Source organism: Pagrus major, chromosome 23 (assembly GCF_040436345.1).
Source record: "Pagrus major chromosome 23, Pma_NU_1.0".
Taxonomy (NCBI): domain Eukaryota; kingdom Metazoa; phylum Chordata; class Actinopteri; order Spariformes; family Sparidae; genus Pagrus; species Pagrus major.
Genome location: NC_133237.1, coordinates 21027152 through 21052515, shown reverse-complemented (window position 1 = coordinate 21052515; position 25364 = coordinate 21027152). Strand labels below are relative to the sequence as shown.

The 25364-nt window shown below is 41.7% G+C and overlaps 1 protein-coding gene across 1 annotated transcript in view; it reads left to right on the top strand.

Annotated features, from left to right (window-relative positions):
* Positions 1-25364, top strand: part of LOC141019155 (SRC kinase signaling inhibitor 1-like) — a 44312-nt gene that overhangs the window by 673 nt on the left and 18275 nt on the right. The window contains exons 2-9 of the mRNA XM_073493990.1: positions 6456-6482; positions 16396-16591; positions 17904-18199; positions 19897-20711; positions 21211-21312; positions 21726-21853; positions 23725-23745; positions 24424-24578. Of these exons, the coding sequence (XP_073350091.1) occupies positions 6456-6482; positions 16396-16591; positions 17904-18199; positions 19897-20711; positions 21211-21312; positions 21726-21853; positions 23725-23745; positions 24424-24578 (1740 nt within the window). The remainder of the gene's footprint in view (positions 1-6455; positions 6483-16395; positions 16592-17903; positions 18200-19896; positions 20712-21210; positions 21313-21725; positions 21854-23724; positions 23746-24423; positions 24579-25364) is intronic.

Genomic DNA, 25364 nt, shown 5'->3' with positions numbered 1-25364 from the left:
CAATTCTTCTCTCCCTCCAAATGGAGTTTATGCTTTGACCAGTTTCACTGTCTCAAAATCTTTCTCTTGTTCTTTTCTATACACTCACACACGCATGCACATTACAGTACTGTACACACGCTCACTCTTGTGTGAGCGCCACCGCTGTGAGGGAGAAAAAAATAGTAAATTCAGTGCAATGACGTGACAGAGACGCACATCAGTGGAGAGGGGAGAAAATAAAAGGGAGAGAGAGTGAGTGAGCAAGGGTGGGCGGGTGAAAGACAGGTAGAGTCCATAGTTGCCGTGGCAACCTCTCCCATAAATGGCAAGTGGGGATATCGCATTGCAAAGGTCAGGTTGTGTAGAGAAGGAGGAATTGTACAATAATGAAGACAGAGGCAAGAGCGGAGCGAGTGGAGGGCAGAGAAAACATTCAAGCAGCAGCCAGGAGAGTGGACAGATCCTGAAGTGACAGGGCATTTTCACTGCACAGGGGAGGAAGCAGCAGAGCCAGGATTCCTTGTCATCTTGTGGATGTGCAGAGCGTGGACAGCGAGGAAGGAGGGAGGGGTGGAGGAGGAGCTGGAGAGGAGCGCAGCAGCCAGTCAAGCAGCCCGCTGCTCAATTAGCCAGCACCAGCAGGAGCCAGCCACCCATCTGCGAAGGAGTTAATCGGCTGGTGTTGTAATGAATTAAATAAAGAGTTTCCGCCGCATGTGCTACTGGAGAGCAAGAGAGAGAGAGGGGAGAGAGAGCGAGATTGAGTAAGGGAGAGGGAGGGAGGGTTAGAGAACCAGAGGGAGGGAGAGACGGGCTAAAACGCGATGAGGATTCGTTGCACCTGACGGACAGCCTGGGATGACTGGAGTGGTGGACAGGCACAGGTGCACTGCAGGTGAGATGGGACTGGAAGCTTGAAACTGGAAGCCGGAGGCTGTTGTAGTGAGGTGTGTGTGTGTGTGTGTGTGTGTGTATGTGTGGGATAAGGATGTGCCAGCTGGGATTAGGTTCCACGCCTGTTGTGTTTGTTGTGGTTGTTGTGGTGACGGTGAGCATATGCTCAGCAGGCTAGACGAAGGCTGAGTGGACGATACTGTAAAATGCACTCAGAGCCTTTTTGTGCGTCTGTTTGGGTGAGTGTGAAATTGCTGTTGAGACTGGTGCAGGTGATTTTCAAAACGGAGAGAGAAAGAAAGAAAGAGAGGCTGCGGTAACGTCAAGGCACAAAACTAGACCTGTGAGGATTGAGGGGGAAAGAGTAAGAATGATTGAGATGGGGGGCGGGGGTGCAGAGAGGATGACGACATGAGAAAAGAGACAGGAGTGGAGGAGGGGTGGTGTAAGTGCAGCCTGCTTTACATGCAGGTCAGGTAATGCAGCGCTCCACTCTGTGAGGCTACGTCCTTCACTTGGTGCTCCGTGGCCACTCCAGCCAGTGCACATCCACATCTGTGTGTAAATGTATACATGAGTGTCTTTACTTAGCAGTCAGTTATGCATCCAGCCCCTCAGCCCCAAGTTTAATCTGACATCTCAAACATACATCAGTAACACTGTCTCCGTAGGGCTCACTACACATTTAAATCAAGAGGAGGTTAAAAATGATGTACATTTAAGCTAAGTAGTTGAGCTTCAGTCAAGAGTTTTGTCTGTCATCTGGGATTACGGCTGAATGAGTTAGTGTGTTAACATTTGACAGTGTAAAACGATGTCTTGAGTGTAATTGCTGCACAGAAGAAATGTAATGATTGCAGTGATGATTGTCAGGAAGAAGAATTGTTTTTAAACAAGCCCCCTCGAGTTTGCTCTCTCACCCGCTCCTTGCAGTATTTTCAACTCAAAGTCCAGCGTCAGTGTATCTGCAAGCGGAGCAACGGTCAAAACAACACGAGGCGGTGTAGAATGAATGTGTTTACTTTACCTGAGAACTGTGAGTAAGCCTCATTAAAGCAACAAAGAGAAACACTGGCAGAGAAAGACACACACGACCACAAATCACTTCTGCACCATTAAAGACGGCCCTCAGAGTCGTGTAGCTTTGTGGGAAAATAAAATCATTAAGGTTCTCAGAACAAGTGAACAGCAATTATTTATGACGCGCCAATGGTGCCCCTGAGCCGCTGTCAGTTCAACAGATTGTCAAGGACGAGGCTTCACTGGCTGGCCTCTGAATGAATGACTGACACATGATCAGGTAGTCAAGGCCAATATGAGTCCAACCAGAAAAAACCTGTATTATCTTTTCCATGAAAGTGACCCAGTTTACCAACGATCTGTCAGGTTTTATCGATTCAGATTCAGACAAACAACCATGTTTTTAGCCATATTAAACCCACTGTGGAGAATTTAATCCTTCAAATTTTAAACATACATGGTTTTCACCGGACAGCCACTATATAGCCACAAAGTTTTATATATATATATATATATATATATATATATATATATATATATAACTATAAAAAAACAGAAGACTAGGAGACAGAAATTCTCCTCAGCGTAACATCAAAGACTTGACTTTAATAATAATTGCTTTGACATACATTGGTAGAAACTTATATGCTAAGGGGAAAAGGGAGCGTGGGTGTAGATTATGCTCTGTATCATTTGGAGTGTCCCACTTGTCTCTGTGCCGGCGAGGCCAGGCGCTCCCAGATATATGCAGTAGGTTTTTAACATTTAAAATTATAAAGAGCATGAGTCCCCTCTCCATCAGCCAAACATTATTTAGTGGATGAATAATACACAATGAAATGCCTTGGTATAGCTACTACTTTTGGAATGCAGGTCATAATTTCACACGTGTTAATTCAACCCATTAGTGCTGTAATGGATTATATTATGCATCTGTTATTATGTCTTACCCCTGTTATTATTGTACTACAACTATGCAGTCTCCCTTTTTCATACTATTACTCTGCTAATACTATAACCCCAGTTCCAAAACATGTTGAGACACTTGGTAAATGTAATGCAAAAACAGAATGCAATGTTGTACAAATCCTTTTCAACCTATATTTGATTAAAAAAAAAACCCAAAACAAGATACTTAAGATATTTAAACTTATAAACGTAATTGTTTTTTGGAAATATGCCCTCATGAATTTGATGCCTGAAACAAGCTCCCAAAAAGTTCAGACAGGGGCATGTTTGCCACTGTTTTACACCACCTGAAAGTCATACAAGACCTCGCTTGTTCAATAGTCCAGCGTCTCCATTGTCCTATTGTGTGCTTCATAATTCGCCACATATAATCAGTGAGAGAAAATTCTGTACTGCAGGCACGTCAGTCTAGTACATGCACTCTTTTGCTACAAAGCCACGCTACTGTAACACAGAATGGGACTTGGCGTTGTAAGCAAGTACGTCCCTGAAAAAGATGTCATCTGAATGCAGCATATGTTGCTCCAAAACCTGCATGTACCTTTTAGCATTATAGTGCCTTCACAGATGTACAAGTTACCCATGCTGTGGACACTAACACATCCCCACACCATCACAGCTGCTGGCATTTGAACTCTGCACTGGTAACATCTGGACGGTCCTTTTCCTCTTTAGCCTAGAGTACATGATGTTCATGATTTCCAAATACTTTTTGAAAATGTGAACTCAGTCCATCACAAATGAGCTTGGGCCCAGAGGAGTCAGTGGCGTTTCTGGATGTTGTTGATTTATGGCTTTGCACAGTAGTCTTACAACCCAGATATTAAAACAGTTTGGATGCTGTGTAAAGCAGTTAAAAACAAAAGTGATGAACCGCGCTCCATCCTCGTTTGTGAACAACTGTGCCTTTCAAGGATGCCTCTTTCATACCAATCATCATACCATCACCTGTTAGAAAAAAACAGGTGTTTTTTTGAACCCAGTTCAGACCAAATATCCACAACGGAAAAGAAACATTTTTAGAAACTTGCAGGGAAAAGTTCGAGCGGTGTGAGCAGTGCCTCTGCTTGATTCGAGCCAGCTGATGATGTCGCTTGCAACTCAGCCTGTCAAATCGCCAGTAGCTGGTTTTAAAACGTAAGACACGTCACCTGTTTCAACAGACAATCAGCGCCTCGTAGAGTTTTAGATGGACAGCTTCACAGCTTTTACTCTGCTCCGCTCGCGTTCACCATTATTATTCTCTGCCGCTCGCTCTCTTTCACTTGCACAACCACACACACACTTTGCACAGACCTTTTGTTTCCGCTCTTTCATCATTACTAGAAATTTAACTGTAGTACGTAACTCACTATCACTATGTTCATTCATATCTTAAGATGCTGCAAATTATTTCCGTCTGTAAAAGAGTCTGAAAAGCCGGCAGTTAGAACTGAAGTACAGAGTCCCGTCTAGTCGCATTCATGTTAACTGGAAGGTTTTCAGAGCGTTGCAGACCGACACATTCTGTTTTTAATGATGTTTACACAGCGTCCCGACTTTTTTGGAATGACGTTTTAATTCTAAGGACGTTTGGAGAATTCAGTGTAAGTGCCACAGTATACTCAAGACAGGCTGTATTTATACTAAAACCGCTTTGCTTCGTGAGTGTCTTGTTGACATCTTGTACACTATTCTCCCATGATGCAGTCGGAAAAAAATAAAACTAATTGTAGATGGTGCAGCTCAAGGAACACATGTTAAGGTGCCATTCTAAAGTCACGCTTTAATTAGTACCCATCTGCTTTTTGTCATTAACTGTTGATTACTTCAGTACTAACGGCAAAACAGCATGCTGTAAAGATAGTCTGCACATTTTCTATCACCATTGATTTCTTGCATACGAACTCCCAAAAATTAGTATGTACTGTAGTACATGCAGTATACTGTTAAGTTTACAAAGCACTCACCTGTAAACATTCTGTAGATGGTTATATGAGCTGTATTCTGATTAGAGATTCCGTCCTCCATCTTGTTTCAAGCCTTCAACCATCCAATCAAATATTGTAATGGTCACAAAACACCGCCATGAACATGCACAGAAAGAATTGTTTATTCAAGCCGGACAGAAACGATCTGATTAAACTTTTATATGGTAAATAAGGCACTAATATTTTCCTATAAGGATTATCAAATCCACCCATCTCGATCTGATAGAAATGATTGGACCGGATCAGATCAGTCACTTCTGATTGAGGTGTTTACATGAGGAATTTTTATCCTGATTGGGCTATTTCTCTGATTTGTTCGTGGAATATTAGGATTCATGTAAACGCAGGCTCAGTGTCTTCTTGGCCAGAAAACACTTTGGATTAAAGTAATTATAACATTTAATATTCTATCAAAGCCATGCGAGAAGTGGCACAACAATACAAAGATAAGAGAGTAAGAAATAGAGCGCGAGACAATAGCACAAAGTGAAAGAGACTGTCAAGAATGGCATCAGATCAAAATGAGGGAACATTAAGTGAAAGATTAGATTACAATAAGGTAATAATCAGTTGAAAGCGCTCCCTCTGATGTTACTGTTTACTGAAATAATCTAAGCCTTTGTTGAGACAGTATTAAAATGGAAGGCTTCTAATGAAAAACCACCAACTATCATAAATCAAAATTTGCCTGTCACTTTTTTTCATTGCTGCGCCAGGAGAGTTATGTGGGTCCTGCAGAAGGGAGGCTGAATGGACTGAAAATTGCCTGCAGATAAGAATAAGAACTAGAATAAGAGTTTGGATTAGAATTAAAATTCATGAACTCGGCACAATCTTTTTTTAATTCTCCGTGTCACTTTGAGGTATTTCTGGGCCATCAGTGGCTTGGCCCGGTTTTGACTGTGGGGTAATTGTGTTTTAATGGAAAGCTCACGTCCCGAGGCCTCGACCAACATGCGACCACCTTTTCTTACATGGCAGAGCAGCAGGAAGGGCAAATGGGCAGATGAAAGATACAGCAGGCGGCTGGTGGAAATAAGCAGGTGAGGTGGCGAGGTTAAGACAGAGACATTACGGCAGATGGATCAAGAACGAGAAAGAGACAGCAGAGCGCAAGGAGGAGACAGAGAGGTTTGCTTGCCTGTGGTGGAAAAGTCTGGGAGTGAGGCCAACGTCGCAACAACAGAGAAGGCTGCTGTTTGATTCGATTTCACTCTTTTCATTTCCTTCCTTCCCCATTTACAGCCAACAGCCCAATCTTGTTTCAGGTGCGCTGTAATCTGGCACCTGCAAAACACAGCCACCCCCTGCATTAACACCGATCAAATTTAATGATTGTGGTTTATAGGTAGTCGCGTTTGATGAAGCTGTCAACAATATTAATGAGTTTCATAAATAGCCTGTCAGATAGAAATGATTGAAGAAATGCGACTGATAATGTATTTTGCAGAGGATGTATTGCATTTTTGTGTCTCCCGTTCAGCTCGTTCTCTGCCACATTATTTTTGTTAAAATGGTTTCTTTTTGTCAGTAAACTTCAGCCATCATTAAAGAAGCAAGTGTCTAACTTTTCTCTGTTTGTCTCCTTCCCTTCCCTCTTTTGTCCTTCACGAACTCCAGCAACAGCCCAACTACTGGAGCTTTAAGGTCAGTGCTGCGTGTCTAACTGTCTTTGTGCTGTTTTTCTGTCTTTGTTATTCTCCTTTCTATTGTGTGTTTATGTCTGTGTGTGTTTGTGCTGTGGGATCACATCAGACTCCTCAGGCATCACCAGTCTATCTCCTCGGTCCTCTGGCTCATCCAACACCCAGCTCACTTGGCATCTCTTGACTCTTCGGGCAGTGTGTGTGTTTGTGTGTGTGTTTGTGGTGCGTGCGTAGGGTTGCGGTGGCAGAGGCGTCAGGGGTGGCGACAGCTTAAACTTCAGCTCCATTTAATCTGCAGAAGACGATTCTCTGTGGATTTATGATACCTCAGTCAGCTTGCATTAATGGCTAGGAGCCATGTGACCTCGCTGAAGTATTACTCAGACTGACTAAGACATTAAGAAGACATTTCAGACGTGCCGCTGAGGCATTACTGAAATAATGCTTTGACATTAGCACAGAGGCTTGAGTCATGGCTGGCCTGCTGAACACGCTTCATCCACAGGTTGCAGAGAGGAAATATGGGATGTATATAGTGGAGAAGGCCAGAATCAAGACTCATTGAAAGTGAATATCGCTCATGCTGAAAGAGTTGAGCCTATTTATTAGCCGGCATTGACGTTGTAATATGTATCACTGCTGTGGCATTACACCTCCCTGAGCGAGGCACAGAGGTATGCTATCTAAACGGAAAGAAGAACGTATTGATATTTGTGTATGTGTGTGAGAGGGAAGCGCCCCGGGCTTATCTGCGATATAGTCTTCCCTGAATCCCTTCTCACAATATCATTTGGACAGGGTGGAAATGTCACTGAATATCAATAGCCATATGCTCTGACCCATGAGGAAGGCTAAGCAATTTATCCCTCAGTCCCACAAGTACTTTAACCTCAAACAAGCGGGATACAAAATGGAATTTAGAGCCCTATCACATAAATCTATCACACGGCGCTTTAAACTCTGCAGGACTTTCAGGTGGTTTGAAAAACATTGTTGGTATGTTTGTAGAAAGTGAAGCTTTAAACATCAAACAAACAAATTCTGATGTTTTTTGTTGCCCAAACTTTTTTCCCTTGGAGGGCCAAAACTAAAACTTAATGGTGGGCCTTAGGTCAAATAAATCACCTATTATTGTATCGTTAAGTGGCTAAATGCACCAAGGATCCCAAATTTCTATTGATTGTCTGACTTCCTGTGCAAAGTGTCACTCTGTCTGCTGTACTGAGCTCAAAGCTGGCCGTGTATTTGCATTGGGGACATCTTTTAAATCTGCAAACTTCTTTGTTTCTGTTGTCTTCTGGTGACCCGATCTGACATTTCTACTGTGCTTACTTGATGTATTGTGTTGCTTTGCTAGCGTCTTTGATAAACCAAATCTACTCAAACAGCGCCATCTCTTACTGCTATTTTTCGGTTAACTCAAGCTGAAACAGATTAGCAGGGTGTAGGTCTCCAGACTAACATTAGTGAAAGTGTTGTTATTATATCAAATAAATTGTATGTAAGCTACAAGGCACAAGTGTTTTCCACCTGGAAGTTTCTGTAAACAAACATGTAAAAAAAAAATGGTATTATTGATCCCTTGCACTTCTTAGTACGGTAAGTTGCTGTTCTGTTAATCTCTTGTTGTTGCTTTGCTGCAGCCAAAAATGCATCAAGTTGAGTGTCATTTAATCACTGCACAGAGAGAATTAGAATCTATTTATTGGGCCCACAGCAGTAATAAAATTTAGAATGAAACGACACAAATGTTCTGTGTGGTAACAGATCTGAAGCTATTTGCTTTCAACACACACTCTGTTGTTGACACTCATTATGTTTTCACCTCATCCTGCTCAGTTTTCTTCATTTCGCACTTAAGCTTCTGAAAACCGCGTCCTACTCCCTCGTCCCACCAGCTCTGATCTTAGCCCGACTCTCTCTGGGTTCGCCTGTCTGCTAAAAATAAACACTAAATGAAGCTACTATCAAGACTGCCACACACTTTTCAACCTGTGGAAAAAATACGAGGTGTGACATACACAGGCTTTTTAAACCTTATTGATGACAAGTGCAGGTGTGGGACATGAACAATGCATAGTTAAATGAATATCTAAAAAGATACATGTTGTTCTTGGCCATGTTTTCAGGCTACTGTTTCTCTGTTTTCTATCAGAAAAGAGAATCTTCACAAGCAATCTCAGCCATCACCCCCCTCCAAGTCATTTTTCTCCCTCTCACTCTGAACAAACCGATTGCATCGACACACAATTTACAGCAATTTGGCAAAGCAATTTGTTCCATGCATTTATGACGCCTGGTATTTTAAAGAGACAGGACTCTGTGAGTGTTGGGTGTTGGAGACTGTATGTCCAGGCAGAAGATTGGCCTCAAGAGTTGGAAAAGATGGAAAGAAATAATGATAGTGGAAGAAGAGACAAACAGCTTTGAGAAATGGATCAATGTGAGGAAGCTGTTTTCTTTCTCCATTTTCTAAAAGTGAAAGCTGTTAACTTTTCTTATTTGGTAGAGGGAGAAAATTCAGACTCAAAATCCTCAAATGCAGACAGCAAAGGCATGACACCTGGATGCGGCTTTGGCCTCTACCACTAGAGATCAAGTCGAAGGCAGGCGTGTTGACGTAAAGCAGCTCAGTAAGAATCAGAAGTGAGCTTTGGGAGTGGTGGGAGAGGACAAATGAGTGACAGGGGATAAATAGGAAGGAGAGGGAGACAGACAACTGCAGCAGACACAAGCTTTCGAGGAAGAGAAAGATATCATTAGAAGGAGAAACGACCCGGAGAAATAGAAGAGATGCTGTTAAGGTCTGAGGTGTGATATTAACCATTTAACACCTGTCTCACAAGTAATACCCAGGAGCCAGACACTTCTTTGTCATTCCAGACACATCAAGCTGTCTTTGACATTTGCTGGTTGACGAATTTTCTCTCTTTGAATGTCATATCACTGAGCAGGGAAATTATCCCATTCAGGGGAAAGAACAAAAAGAAGAGCAGAGCAACAGAAATGTACGTCTGGACTTCAGGATTTAACACTCAAATTAATACCAGCAGTGTAATTAATCCATATTTGCTTCTCTGCTTCTTGTATGTGCAAGAATGTCACATAATGTGCTGAAGGCTCGCAGCTTAAATTTGCCTTAAGCTTGGCAGACAGTGCATTTCTATTAATGTTGTATGTGGTGTTAACTCACACTGCACATTTTTAATCTGCCTTTCTGCACAGTCACAACCTGCAACTTGTACGCCCACATGGCTGCTCCTACTGAAAGTAAGACAGTACGGTCTGTCTTAGGGATGAGCGAGGACAGCGTTCTCTGTATCTGTTCAACTAACTAAATTATTTGTATTCATGTCCATACTCAGAATGGACAGGGCTTTGATGGACAAACCGGAAGTTGTTAATCTAAGCCTGAAATTGATATTGGTTGCTATAAATTGCTTTATTTATTATTCATTTGAAAACTATTTAGAGAACAGCCTCAGAATTTAGCTTCAGATCGATGTTTTTGATCGCAAGAGTAAGAGAACCTTTTACAGAACAAGTTTTTATAAACTAAAATGAATAAACTACAATGAGGGTTTTCCTTCATCACGAGTACTCGGATGATACTCCTGCTCGTAAAAAATGTATTATTTGAACTGGATACTCTCTCAGCCCTTGTCTTTCTGTCTGCTCTGTATCTGAAATACTTTCTTCATATTCTGAAGTTTAAATAACTGATTGACAATATAGAGCACAACAAAACACTTCCCATTTGCAAATTGAGTGTCCATACAGTCAATAAAGGGTTGCCATATCTTCGACTGGTCCTCAGTTTCTCCGAACATTTGTTATTCTTTCCATGCATTTACTCATTTCTGACAAACTTTTTGACAGGCAGAGAGGGAAATCTGATTTCCATATTAAAGCTACACAAGTGCAATCTTGGTGTATTTAAAGCTCCTGTTAGTAAGATAGTAGATTTTCAAGTCTCATTCCCAACCTGTTAAATACTGATGCTTTCGGGTTGCAACCAACCCGACCTACAATCCTAAAGCATCAGTATTTGATGAGTTGTGAAACCTGAAGCATCAGTATTACTATCTTACTAACAGGAACAGAAGACTGCTGAAAAAAAACTGAAGAAATCAGAGCGCAGACGACGAGACATCTCTGGTTGTTCTGACTGACCAGTCAGTGGTTTGCAGTGTTTTAACTCAACCTTTTAGCTTCAGATCAGTGTGCTAGTTAGCTGAACAGAGGGAGGGTAATAAAAAAACAGGAGGGCATCCACAACTTTTGATAATGGAAACACAAAACTGTTCTTTTGTGTTACAAACTGAACATAACTGGGCTGCTTGGTGATTGAATAATAATATTTTAAAAAGCTCACTACAGTTTATAACAGATCTTTTAACCACAGCCATGAGGGAAATCAGACCATGGAAATGCTCAAACTGCGAGACGGCTGACTGGAATTTCGAACATGCCAGAAATCCTTCTGAGAGCAGGATCATTGATGGTTCAGGCAGTTATTTAGGCCTCTTGACCCTTCTCAAACTGCATGTCAGATGATCAGTTATCTGGCAGAAATTCAGTATGATTTTAAAATGAATCCGGGGCAACCAATTCAGGGATGAAATCTGGCTTAATCTGTACAAAGCTGTATGACTTTACGGGTTAAATAAGTCATTCTTAGAATGTGACTTCACATCTTTTTTTTTTAAATGAAAATTCATTCATAATTTACTCAACCCATGCTGATAGAAAGTCCACAAAACATTTCTGAAACTTCACAGCAAAGCAGCGTTGCATCATTCTCATCTGAAGTAGATGGAGGCTTGTATAACTGTCAATCATAAAAGTACAGTACATAAAAGGGCACCCTGTCCATTCATCTCATCTGGTCTAATCCAAATCATCAGAAACCTCAGAGATTGATTTGAAAAGATGTGCACCCACTTCAGACAGGGTGTGAACTCACTTTTAGCTTAGTGGCTACATTCAAGATTTCAGCTTTAAAAAAGGTGTAAATAACATCGTCTCAAATCCAATCTGGGTCTCGGGGTTTCTCAGAGCATGTTTAAGACCAGTTCTTCTGTTATTCCTTTGCGTCTTTCATCAAAACATACAGTGGGTGAGCTGTGAGTCAGTTTTTAACTTGACATTTGCACTGAAAAGAAGCTAAGAAACTCTCTGCTGCTCTTTGCACAAGGTTAACAAGTTTAAAGACTAAGTAACAAAACATTGAGGTCAGATAGTTTGATTAGATGTTCTCTCCCAAACATAAAAAGCCATTTACAAAGGCTGCCGTCATTTGACCTTAAAACAGAGCATCCCAGTATGTGTATGTGTGCCTGTGCATGGATGCACTCAAGCTTGTGTGTACAAGCGCACAAAACAAGAAAACAACATGTTGGGAGGTTACATTAAGTTTAATGCAGTTTGTAGCCTAAGGTCTGCTGTCAGGCTGCCGTGTCCCGCTTTCCACTCGATTCACTTCTGTTCCGTGTAAGATCATCCTGTTCTCTACTTGTTCCTTTCTACCACCGTGCCCCTATAAGAGTGTAGAGTTCTCAACAGTAATTGAGTGCTGTTGAAAAAGATCACTCTAAAAGAAAAAGTGGAAGGTGGGCGGGAGGGAGGTGTAGAGGGAGGATTGTAGAGGAATATAAGAAGGAGGTAGAACCAGTTTCCCTCAAAGTAGGCTGTGAGCAGCATCGTGTATAACACTGGCATGTGTGGCAGGACCAGATGCATGACCAGATGGTGTGTTCACATATAATATTTACAATGTAAAATTACTGCAGAGATATATTTTCAGTTTTCATCACAAAAACCACCAATATGGAAATCGATGTTTTGAGCCTGCTGTAACTATGAAAGCTGACAAAGAGCATATATAACGACAGCTGCGGTAAGCTTACACACAAACATAGATTTGGGTTTCATTGTCTTGTTCAGCAGCATGTTCATAGTAGTTGTTAAGAGAAGAGGGCATTACTCACTCTCCCTACACAGATTTTTTTTATTTTCACTGTTTCAGCTGCTTCAGAAATTTTAGATTAGAGTCTACAGACAAAGTAAGCTCAGTCACGCAGCACTGTATTTTCAATTCCCTTCTTATTTTCGTAGAAAGCTCCAGCTAGGTTGTTTACCCTTGAAATGAAATTCTCACATGCACTAGTAGAAACAGAGCTGCTCTATGTTTCTGTTATACGTGCAGGAAAAAATGAACAGACACTCTGAGTATATTTAAAACTCGGTGGTCTTTTCAACCATTCCCATTCATACTGAAAGTTGTTATTGCACAGCTCAATGCCAAGTTTATTTCTGTGTTACTTTTTCCTGAATAATCCAAGGCAATCTTTTATCTCCTGCCTCTTTTTTTTTATCAGCATTGAGAAGGTTATATGTAGTCTACTGACTATCTAGAATCCAATTAGTTTTAGTTTCTGCAGGAATAATTTAACTATTTAGGATTTTATATTATTATTAGATATAAAAAAAAATGATTCCACTCTCATGTCTTTACAGTAAAGGTGGGTCTTTGTAAATTAATTAATGTAAGAGTATTGTCTAGACCTGCCCCGATCGGAAAGTGTCATGAGATAACTTTTGTTGTGAATTTACGCTGTATAAATAAAATTGACTTCACTTGACAGTTTATAAGAAGCTACTGTGAGCAGCCAGTTAGCTTAGCACCAAGACTTGAAATTGGGAGGGTGGGGACAACATGCTTGGTTTTGTCCAAAGGCATCAAGAGCAGCACCTCTAAAGCTCACTAATTAACATGTCATGTTTGTTTAATCCTCACAAAAACCCAGCTGTTTATGTGTCTAAATATTTCTTGGTTAGGACCAGCAACTTCCTGGCAACTGCTCAGAGCCAAGAAACAGAAACAGTTTTTAATATTTGTGCTAGAGCCTGACTAATATATCGGTTAGCCAATGTTATCAGTCGATATTACATATGTGCCAATATGAAAGAGGTTATGATACAGAGACGATTCTTGGGGTAATTTCTAATTATTAAAAAAGTAAAATTTAAAGTTTATTTGTTCACTGTAGAATATCCTTTGTTACAAATCTTTGTCACAAGTGTGTATATCAGCCAATATACTGATATCAGCATTTTTCACTCCCTAAAATTGACATCGTCTGAATAATCGAGTATTGGTAGGGCTTTAATTTGTACAGAGCTAAGCTAAGCTAACCAGCTGTTTGCCATAGGTTTATGTGAACTGTAGAGCCATAAGATGTCAATCTTGTCTTCTAACTCTTGTTAAGAAAGCAAATAAGCATATAAGTGTTGAGGTGCTCCTTTAAATATGAAGATACACTATTTATAACTTTTGCTTCCAGAAATTGATGAAGCCTGAAGAGAATTAAAAGAAGGGATTCAAAGATAATTTAATTAAGAGGATTCAGCACTAGATTGAGATGAAATGCTCTTGAACTCCAGCTTTATAGTATCTGACCTCCTTAATGTGTTTCATATCCCACTGTAGCTGGCCAGAATATGACGCGCTGCTGTATGCTACGTGCTGCTCCTCTGTGGTGCTGTTGCTTGTGTTGTTGTTCAGTGTGGTCACAGTTTAGATAAATGACCCTATTAGAAAACACGGTGGGGGTTATCTGTCAGCATCACCGTCTCTCTGCGTGCTCAGACACTGTCTGCCACCACTATCACTGGACACCACCACTATCATTCTGTGCGTGTGTGTGGGTGGGTGTGTGTGACTGAATTATGCATGATAGTGACAGAAGGAGTGTACATTATAAAACGGATTGTTCCGCTTCTCAGTCCTGATGCGGGTTTGTTAACTTCCCTTGTAAACACATGTGATTGCAGAGCAGGTAATTTAAAAAGCAAATCAGCAATGCTAGAAGTAGTTACATGTTTCTACGGCTCATTTAGTTTACTTGACTATAGTGCAGCAAGAATTAGTTGATTAATTTATTGGCAGAAGTTTAATCAGAGACCAGCATTTAACTCTCTGATGAATGAGTTACACTTGGTCAGTTACAATTGGATTTACAATTAGTTTGTCTATTTATCTTAGACTTAAAGAGTCTAAAATGTTACCAGCTCAGTGAATCTGAATCAAAATGGGGGACAGACAGACTGACATTACCATCCATAGAGTCAGGCCGGTTGCGTGGCTAAAGATTAGAGGTACATTGATCCACTATTTTTCGGTTCTGGGACCGGTTTTCAGATATTTGTTCATTCTTTCTGTCTTTATTTACTTACTTACTTACTTACATACTTACTGATGTACTTACATACTTACTTACGTGCTTACTTATGTACTTACTTACTTACCTGGATCCCCATTAGCCTCTACCGAGGTACAAACTATTCTTCCTGAGATGTGCACGGGTAAAATCACATCATAATAAAAGAAATCAAAAATCCAAGACAAATTGGAACAAAACTACGAAAATTATCGTTATTATCATGATTGTTTTGTTGTCATTATGTACACAGTTACATAAGGCTGTGGTAAACCACACAGCACTCCTTATTAAAAGAGCAAAAAATATACCAAAATATTATTTAAATGTATTCCAAATCAATTTATATGATCTGTTGGTGAAGCAGGCTTCAAATACAAAATGGTGTTGAAGAGCAAATTGCAATGGCAACTCTACTAGACAGTACAGTATATTTCTATACATGAGTTCAAAAGTACTTCAGAGTGCAATGGGAAATTTACAATCAGTCTGACTGTAGAATCTGGATCTGTATGTGGATCGACGACGACATTCCGATTACTGAATCACATCCGGATCGGCACCCAAACTCTACTAAAAATATAAATCACTTCCTAGTGTCGGTGGTCTAGTGGGATGTTTCGATTAAATTATCAAAAACTTAAGGTTTTGAAAAGTGTTTTTTACATTTTATGTATTAAACAATTAATTAATTAATTGGATAAAATCTAAATCTAAATTATCTGTAGTTGCAGCCCCAGATTGCTGTCTTACTGCCCAATTACCAAAATCATGAATGGCTGTACGAGTGCAGCTCTGCTGAGAGTCACTGAGCATAGAGATGACCCTCTGTGTAGCTTCTGGCAGACTCTCACATTAATTAACACTACATTAATAAAAGCCACAGTAGATCCATGCTGCAGTTTGACTCAGGCAGAGAAGGGCGGGAAAGGAAGAAAACTGTTGTGTTCATGGTGCAAGGAGTAGGAGACAGGCAAAGCTACTGTACTGTGGCTAAGGATGTGTCTGCCTCTGCCATCCAAACAATCAGCAGACAGCATTCTGGGAGCTCATTACAGCAGCCTCTGAGCTGGAGGAGACGCTACAGCGTTGGGGGATCAGGGAGCCAGTTCAGTGAGCTCAGCCCCAGCTGCACTAACAGTCTTTCAGTGAGAGACGCCTGGGCATAGGCCAGCAGGATAAACCCACAGTGACAGCCCTGGATTTGCATGAGCTTCTCCTCCCTTCCCACAAGCACTCGTTTAAAGTTCGCAGCAGCACAGGGACAAGAGTTTGGATGAGGGCGTGTGGGAGGTGTGCAGAGTCGAGCAAACATGACATAACTTATGCTAAGCTGGAGCACAATTTCCGGCTGAGTTTTTCCTCCTTACCCACCATAGCTTATTCATGAAGGCTGGTGCCCTGGAGTGCTATACCATTGGAGAACAACTAAATTGTGCTTTCCTGCTGCAGCATTCAACTGATGTCAGATACTGTGACGCTTGTAATTCTTAGTGAATGGCTGGTAGCTAAAGCATTGTCAAGGTCTTGTTAATCTTGTTATGTGGTTCATTGTGTAATGCCTCATTGTGTGCTCACTGTCTCTTTTCCGGTTGGTCTTACTCCATTTGCCCCGTCCAATCCATTCTCTCCGCCTTGATTTCACCTCTCAGTAAATGACTGTGTATCTCTGTGTGTCCTCTCCTCCTGCAGAGCCGCAGTCCACGGCATTCCCAGTCTACACAGTCTGGGCTTGCCGACCAGGCCGCCAAGCTCTCCTTTGCCTCCGCTGAATCCTTGGAGACCATGTCAGAAGCCGACATCCCCATCGGGTTCAACCGGATGAACCGATTTCGCCAGAGCCTGCCGCTGTCCCGCTCTGCCAGCCAGAATAAGCTACGATCTCCAGGTTAAGATCTGAAGCACTGCAGGCAGGCTCTGTCACAACATGCTGGTCGGACTGGAGGCAGATTTGTAGCTGAATGTTTACTTCATGTAGCTCCCATTCTCTGTGCTCACAGAAAATGGGAGGAAGTGTTATATTTGCACCTCATTTTCCGTAACAGTTTCAGTTCAGTCTAATTGCTCTACAGAGCAATGAGTGTGTAGAGAGTGTAGAGTAGTGAGTCCTTGGATAACACAACTTTCTTAAATGATTGCAGAACAGTTCATCTTTTTTTTTGCTGCAGACACAATTTATTCGAAAATATTCAGGCTGACTAAGTGAGCTGACCTTCAACGTGTCTGTGCAGGTGTACTATTAGCTTGAAAATATAGTTTTTATATTTAGTTTGGAGTTATTAAACATTACTATTTTGTCTAGGTAGTTATTTTGATGACTGTTATTTGATTGTGCTAATTATACAGGGACTGCAGGTTTGTTTTGTGCAACTGCAAGAGTAAACAGAGTCGAGGACAGGTTTACTACAAAAGGGCCTTGAGAGTGTAGAGAGGATTAGTGTGAGGCTGGTCCAGACTCATAAAGATGAAGGTGTGATGTTATGTCAGGCACAGTGAGATAAAAAAGTGGCTGTAAAATTAAAGTGGCAGTGACCGAAGTGACTGATGAGTTCAGACAGAAGTAGAACAGCAAATCTCCAGCCTCTCCTCTCCATGTCTCTTTACTAACCACTCTCTTTGTTTTCTTCTCTCCCCAACTCGTCTGCAATATCTCGCTTATTTTGCTTGACTTTTAATCACTGGTCTTTCTTTGCTTTGTTTGTTCTGTTTTGTTTGTCCCCCGGTGTATGAAGATGAATTTTCAGGTTAGTCAGGCATCAGACTCATCTTTACCTATAAAATCAAGGGTTGCAGCAACTGACAGTTTTCAGTGAAATGGGGCTATTATGGGGTAGTTTGACATCCATTTTTGCTATTTGAGTACTAATAGGAAGTAAACATTTTATTCTAAAAGAGATAGTTGTAAAAATTCAATCTTTGCACCTTTGCTGTGAATTCTCACACAGCTACCACAGTCATACTCTCACATTCTGAAAGAAAGAACTGGTGTTTACTGTCGAAACACAAGCAAAAACCTCTTTTGGAATTCGTATACAAACAATCAGAACATTTGATTATCACTGACATCACCATATCTTTGAAAATGGCAAACAAAATGCTACAAGACATGTCAGAATGGCTTTGCAAGTTTTCTTTTCTTTCCATCCACTGAAGCCATCGCCTTCTGACTCAACCATCTCTCCCTTATCTCTCTGTTTTAGGCGTGCTGTTCCTGCAGTACGGAGATGAGACCCGCCGGGTGCACATCACTCACGAGTTGAGCAGCCTGGACACACTGCACGCTCTCATCGTGCACATGTTCCCTCAGAAGTTGACAGCAGGTATGCTGAAGTCACCCAACACGGCCATCTTGATCAAGGATGAGGCACGCAATGTCTTCTACGAGCTGGAGGACGTCCGAGACATCCAAGACCGCAGCATCATCAAGATTTACCGCAAAGAGCCCATCTACGCTTCCTACCCAGCTGCTCCACACCTGGCTAACGGAGACCTGAGGGTGAGGAGAAGGGAGGTGAAGAGGGCAAACGGTGTTATTTCAGAGAAAGAACGCTGTCTGAGTTTTGACAACTTAGCTGTCAGCTACACTACTACCATTACATAAAGTAGAAGCAGTTTGCATCCATGATGCGGTAATGGTGTTTTTTATACTTCATGGTAACTTTGACAGGCTGTTGCAGTGTATATGGGTTAGTAATTTAACAGGTATTCCTCCTGGAAATGTATTTTCTTATCTTCAAGTAGGCCATCTGTTGCTGTGCAGACACCAGAGAACAATGTTCCTCTGTGAAATGAGCATATTTTAACATCCGAAGCTATTTCTGCTTCAGTGAAGATCAAGGAAGCCTGAGGGAGACCTTTTTTTAATTATTTTATACAAAACCCTGCTTACCATCTGCATTATTCACACAATACTGAGAATACGATTGCTATTAAGCATGCAAACAGGCGGTGAAAACGGCAATTATGCCTGTGTATATTGTCTTTGCATGTACTGTGCTGTATGGTTAATGAGTACGTGTTTGCATGCTTACATGCTTTTTTGTGTCTCTGAGTACAAGACACAGAAAAGGAAAAATGAGTAGAGAAACAACCGACCAGTGCCCATAAACTGCACATATAGATTTTAATACATCATAAAACTCAGTTTGATACCAAAACATCTTAAAGGCATGATTTTAATTAAAAAATTGTTACTGAGAAAATCATCATAATCCATCATCTTGTACAATAAGTGTGAAATGCACAATCCATTTCTTCTCCATAACTGCATTTTAACAAGTATGTTGCCATTGATTTGCTCCTGTCCATATTGTGTCTGAAGCCGTCTTTATGAGCCTGAGCCTTGTTGTTATTTGGTTTGTTGCTTGTTTAAGTTCTGCCCATTGTACAAATCAGACCAACTCATACAGCTGTGTGACTATACAGTATGCATACAAGTTTGTCCCCAGGCGTGAAAGCTCAGCAGCATATATTTTTTTCTTTGTATCACATTGTACCGCATGGCAAGGTTAGCTAGGATGCTGAGAAGCAAATGAAAAGAAGAAAAACATGGATGAGTAAGGCGAGAAAGGTAGTAATGTGACAGCATTTAGCTTTTGAAAGCTGCACAAATGAGAAAAATCACAACAGGAAAACAGGCAGCGGTAGGTTGAACGTCTGACCATTTTAACGATGTTGTGATGCTTTGCACAGGCAGGTAGGCAGAGGAAAATAAAAGCTAAGTTGACAGTGGTGGAAATTGATGTATTCAGTTGTCCTCACTGTGAATGAGAGGCTTTTTCTCCTGCATCTTGTCACAGCTCTACTAAATAGAGTGAATGCCTGTGTTTGGATTTGGGATTTTACTGACTACCCGCTTATATTAATGTAACGATGATAACTTGTGTATATGAGAAGGAAAAGGAATAACGGGTAATAGTGTTGGAATAAGGGATGTGTGGTCTCAAGAAATCTTTCTATTTAGGCCAGAAAAACATAACAAAACAAACAGCAAAGAGGAAAGACTAAAGTCAGTTTGACAAATAATTGGTCTTTTGAGCAATTCCACATCTTCTTCTGGTTTCTGCTGACTGTGACAAGCTGTCTGTTGTCAGTCAGATCTCAATCACCCTCATGTCAGACGGACACATGGAAAACACTCACTCTCATCCATAGGTCTCTATTGTAACCCTCATCCCTGCTTGTTCCTTTCAGAGGGAGATGGTGTACTCCTCTCGTGACTCCTCCCCAACTCGCCGCCTCAACACCCTCCCCTCCTCTTCGACCTCAGCTTCTGGCTCTCCTTCCCGCTCACGCCTTTCCTACAGCGGGGGCCGTCCTCCATCCTTCGCCGGGTCCCATTCCCAGCACGACCAGCAGCGACATCCCCACCATCCTTCAGCCGGCCACGCTGCCAACGCAGGCCTGTCTCCTTCGCCCAGCGCCATCCTGGAGCGCCGCGACGTCAAGCCTGATGAGGAAGTTTCAGCGAAAAACATGGCGCTGATGAAGAACGAGGGGCTGTATGCAGATCCTTACAGCCTGATGCACGAGGGTCGCCTCAGCATCGCCTCCACCCAGTCGTTAGCCGCCATTGGAGACCCCTTTAGCTTCCCTGTTTCCACTGGCCTGTACCGGCGTGGCTCTGTGCGCTCACTCAGCACCTACTCAGCCGCTGCTCTTCAGGGGGACCTGGAGGATTCCCTCTACAAGCCTGGAAGTTCACTCTACTCTGACACATACTCAGCCACGCTGGGCATGGGTTTTCGCATGCCGCCCTCATCCCCGCAGAAAATCCCAGACATGCAGATGAGAGACAGGGACTCATATTCCAGCTCACCCAGAGCTTCACCTGTCAGACAGTCCTTCCGCAAGGACTCGGCATCCTCCTCTGTGTTTGTTGAGAGCCCGAAGTCGAGGCCCAGCTCCAGTTCAGAGCCTCTGTGTCTGACAGCCGGGCCCGGGGAGGGCGGCAGGGCCACGCCTGGTTTTGGTTCTTCGATGTCTGGACAAGATCCTGACGCCAGCAGGTCAGTGTAAGTGTTTGTGTTGAATTTCTATAAGCAATGTTGCACTGTTTAAACAGGGTCCTGAGAAAGTTTTGTACTCAGCCTCTGAGCGATAGAGTCCTGCATGATAACAATAATATCTGCATAGAATACTGGTTATTTTTGATGAAAGGTTTCTATATCTGAGTTTTATCGATTTTGTTCCCAGGGGGTTTTAAGTGGGCAGAGCTATGTTGGGAAAAAAGTGATTTGCATTTAATGTTTCATGACCAAATCAAACACATTCCTCATTAGGGAAATCAGCAGAATTTTAAATGTCTGAACTAATATGATTTTTATGGATATTATTTCCACTTGTGACTTACTTGATTACAAACATTTAATTAAGCAAAGAAAGTCTTCTTTCGAGCTTTGTTGCACATTTTGTTAGTTGCATATTTATGCAGCAAAAAACAGTTTTTAGTCAATCTTTATGTAATCCAGGGGTTAATCTACTTCTGCCTTATTATTTACTTTGCAGGGATCATCGTCTGGAGCGTATGGAGGCAATGGAGAAGCAGATAGCCAGCCTTACTGGTCTAGTCCAGAGTGTGCTGACCAGAGCACCTGACAGTGACAGCACGTAAGACTCCCCATTATACCCCATTAACCCTCTAAAAATCACTGATACAGCCTCAGCTCAGACACATAGGCAGCATTATCGACAGGAACAGCAGCAGCCAGCTATTATCAGAGCCATTATCAGCTCCATAGCAGTGAAGTGCTACATTATTTTGTGTGAGCACAGCACAAGTACAGAGCAGTAAACATCAGCTGTGGGGCACAGTGCTATTGATTTATGCATTGATACGTTGAGATGTGTGAGATAGCATCCTCATTTACATTGAACGTTGTTATCACGTCACCCTCATGAACACAATAGGGGCTCATTAACAAGAAGATAACTTGTTAATGCAATCAGTCTGATAGTGTCCAGCAGTAGTGCTGTTGGCGTTAGCACTGTAATTGCCTTGCCCTGTGGCCGTTGATCCGCAGATGTGGCCTGCTGCGTCTCTGCATGATGGCGGGCTGCCCTCCGGACCAAGGGACGGAGTTCTCACGGCCATTACCTTTCTCTTCCAGCGAGAAGACCGAAACCAACAGCGACGGCTCCGCCACCGGAAGTGAGTACAGCAGTGTAACTCTGACCCGTTTACTAAATGATTACTCACTCCTCTTCTTGTTACTAACAAGACTTGTTTAACTAACGAACCGAGAGCTGTAAACATGTGGTGATACTGTACTGACTGACAGGTAACTCCTTGATTGGACCGGTTTCACAGCTGTCAACCTGCATCATCAGCACATCATCAGGGCCCACGGGGATGAATCAAATTCTGGTGACTGACAGCAGTTAATGCAGCACTTTAATGCTTCTTATGTGTACATTTATATTCTCTGGTGTCACACAAAGGTACTGAAGAATAACTGACTTTGAGCATTATTAGTATTATTACATCAGACATCGACCGCATGATGTGAATAATGACAAATCCTTTGAAACAGGATGAAAAAGAGGCCATGTCACACACTTTTTAATGGACTAAATGGACTTACAAAGTACACAGAGTAGGACACAAGCACAACATTCTGCAGTTTTAACAGCTTTTGATTGTCTGTTTGATCAGGCTATGTGCTGATGTGCATACATGTTGCCATGGTTGCAAAATGACTGCATATATATACTGTATGACCTACATTTCTTATGGATCCTTTATTATACACAGTGTTACATTTACCAGGTTCATCTCAGCTGCCTGTCCTGGGAGAGAGTGATGACATACGTAAACAATCAACAGGTCTGCTATTGCCATGATATGTGACGTGACTTCGGTTTAGCGCAACATGATTGGTTGATCCCTCTATTTGGGGCGTGAAATCTCATAAAAATCGACCGCCCCCCCCATGTGTCAAGGCCTGAACAGTTCAAAATCAGCAGACGGACTAAATTATTATTCAGCTCTTCAAATCGTGCTTTCCTGTTGTTGGTCCGTTTGCTTTCAGACCACAAACGAATCATACTACAGTTAGCTCGGATGTTGACCTAGACCATTTTCATGTAGTCTCTAAACTCAACAGGCAAACACACCAAAGTTTATTTTAACAGAAAGAAGCGGGTTAGGTGTGAACACAGTGATGAATTATCTGAGATTTCTACCTCATTCATCTCCCTCTTTTTCTGCTCGTCTTGAACTATCATCATCTTTCTCCAACTACTGAAGTCGAGGAGTTTCATTCATTCAATGAATCAAACACTGCTAATATGGCAGGTTACATTTTACTTTTATGCCTAGGAAGGACACTTGGGTACAATCCTTCTCAGTCAGATGAGAAAAGTATTAATTTCATCAATTTGTCCAGTATGGAGCAGTTTTTCTTCAGGAGGCAGGGGGAGAAAACCTGGTGAAGAAGACTGTCAAAAATGGAAAAAAAAATATACCTATTAACAGCCTGGAACTGTTGAAAGGTGTTAAAAACAAACAAATATGCAAGACTATTAACATAACCTTCTTGGCAAGGTTATAAGACAGACAGCTTTGAAATATTTGGAAGGTTTATTTTTTCCGAGTGGCTGTTACTTTAATTAACAAAACTTAGATTTTTCAGCATAGATTTTTTTTAGTACAATAACTTTTCAACAGATGTAGCCTGTACATACTGAAACATTTCTGAATAAAACCCTTTATCCTCCTGCTTTTCTTTTGTTCCTTTCATCCTCTCCTTTTTTTCTCCTGTCCATAATTTTTAAGCACCATTTAGCATAAACAAACCTTTTCTGCGGCCAGACCTTCACAGGGCCAGTGCAAGGACACTGTTGTCTTTGAGGCTTTCTCACAACTTGATACACTGCCAAGAGACTAAGCCATCACCTGAGTCATTTTCTCTGCCGTAGTCAATAAAACTGATCATCATTCTGTAAAAATGAACCCTCATTTTCTCTCTATCACCCTCTCATTAATTTCTCGGTAACTGGCTCACTCTTTCTATATTCCAGCTGGACGGCTGAAGAAGAAAGGTAGTTGCCATTCTCCTTCTCTATCACCCGTTTTATTTCTCCTATCAGACATTTCCCATGGCTCTCTGCTCTCTGTATGGGTGTGTGGTGTTGCTGGGTAGCTGCCTGGCGATGTCTATCCTCACGTTCTCTTCCTGGCTGGTTTCCCGGAGAGCAGACCCCCCTCGTGCTGTCTCTGTCTCTACTTTTTGAATTTCTGCTTGGTCTTTTCCTTTGGGGATTTTCAGAAGGTTGTTTTGTCACAGACGAGGCACTCCTTTGTAAATGTCTATGAGAGTGTGTGTGAGGATAGCTGGGGAGTCAATGGCCATACTCACAAAGCCCTGTGTTAAGATAAGAGCATGGTTATTCCCCTGTGTGTCACTACTGAACAGACTAATTGCATTCCTATATGGGTTACTAATAGCATGAGCTCACGTTTCTCCCAGTGGGCTTTTAGAGTTTTGTGAATATGGCGCTTTTTTGCATTCACACACTGTTTTTGTTCCAGTGTGTGTGCCCAGGTTTTCTGTATATGTACATTTCTTTGAGCCTTTATGCTGCGTGTATGTGTTACTGTTTGTACTGTGTGTCATGCTGGCTGACTGCAAATCTCGCCGGAGCACAACCCAGCAAACTAACCAATTTGTTTCCCAATGACCTCCTGCTGACCCCCATGTCCTGCTCTGTGATTGGCAGCTCATACACCATCAGCACCTCTAGCTCTGATGCCACCGCCACCATCTAATGCCGTGACCAGCGTCAGCCGCTTGCAGATGCAGCTCCACCTGAACGGCCTGCAGCAAAACGCCACAGACCTGCGCAAACAGCTTTCGCAGCTACGCAAGACACAGGTATATAGAATATTCACTTTTACCAAAATAATATTTTAACACGGTATCTCTACTTTTACTCAAGTATGAGTTTTGGGTACTTTTTACAACACTGTCAGAGAGTATTACTCCTGATTAAAGTAAACAAAATTAATAAAGTTAACCACAGACATTGGACAATGTGGAATAAAATTTACTAAAAACAACAACAACAAAAAACTATATAGTATGTAATTATAAAACATCCATCCAATTGCTCAGTCCAGGCTTAATGGAGCCTGTACAATCCAACAGGGGACAGACCGAATCCAGACTCTTATGCTATGTTTTTAGCATTTTAGTCTGTCTACATAAGATAAAAATGGTTGCCATAAATTATGAAACCTGTCAGTTAAGAACCTGTTTTAACATAGTTTTATGTCATCAGCTGGGGTTTATAAACATTGCTGAAAACAGCAGACAGCGGTTGAGCCTGCACACATCTGCTAGCAGAGAATACGACACCTACTGACAACTGCTGTTTTATTCATTGGTGTGTGTATCTGTGTGTGAAGGCTGGTGAAATGTAAGGAAATATAGATTTACATATCAGTTGCATAATATTTAACATTTTCACTTCTTATCCCGCTGTATCACATGATCCTTCGTGTCAGCAGAGGCAAAGACAGCTTTTTTTCCCCCTTTATTGAAGAGTCAGGTTCATAAAATCAAAAAGGCGGCACTCGGTTATAAGTAAAACCTCCACAATATGAGAACATAACAGATAAATATAATTTCCCTGATTTATTATCACTTCTAAATCTAACA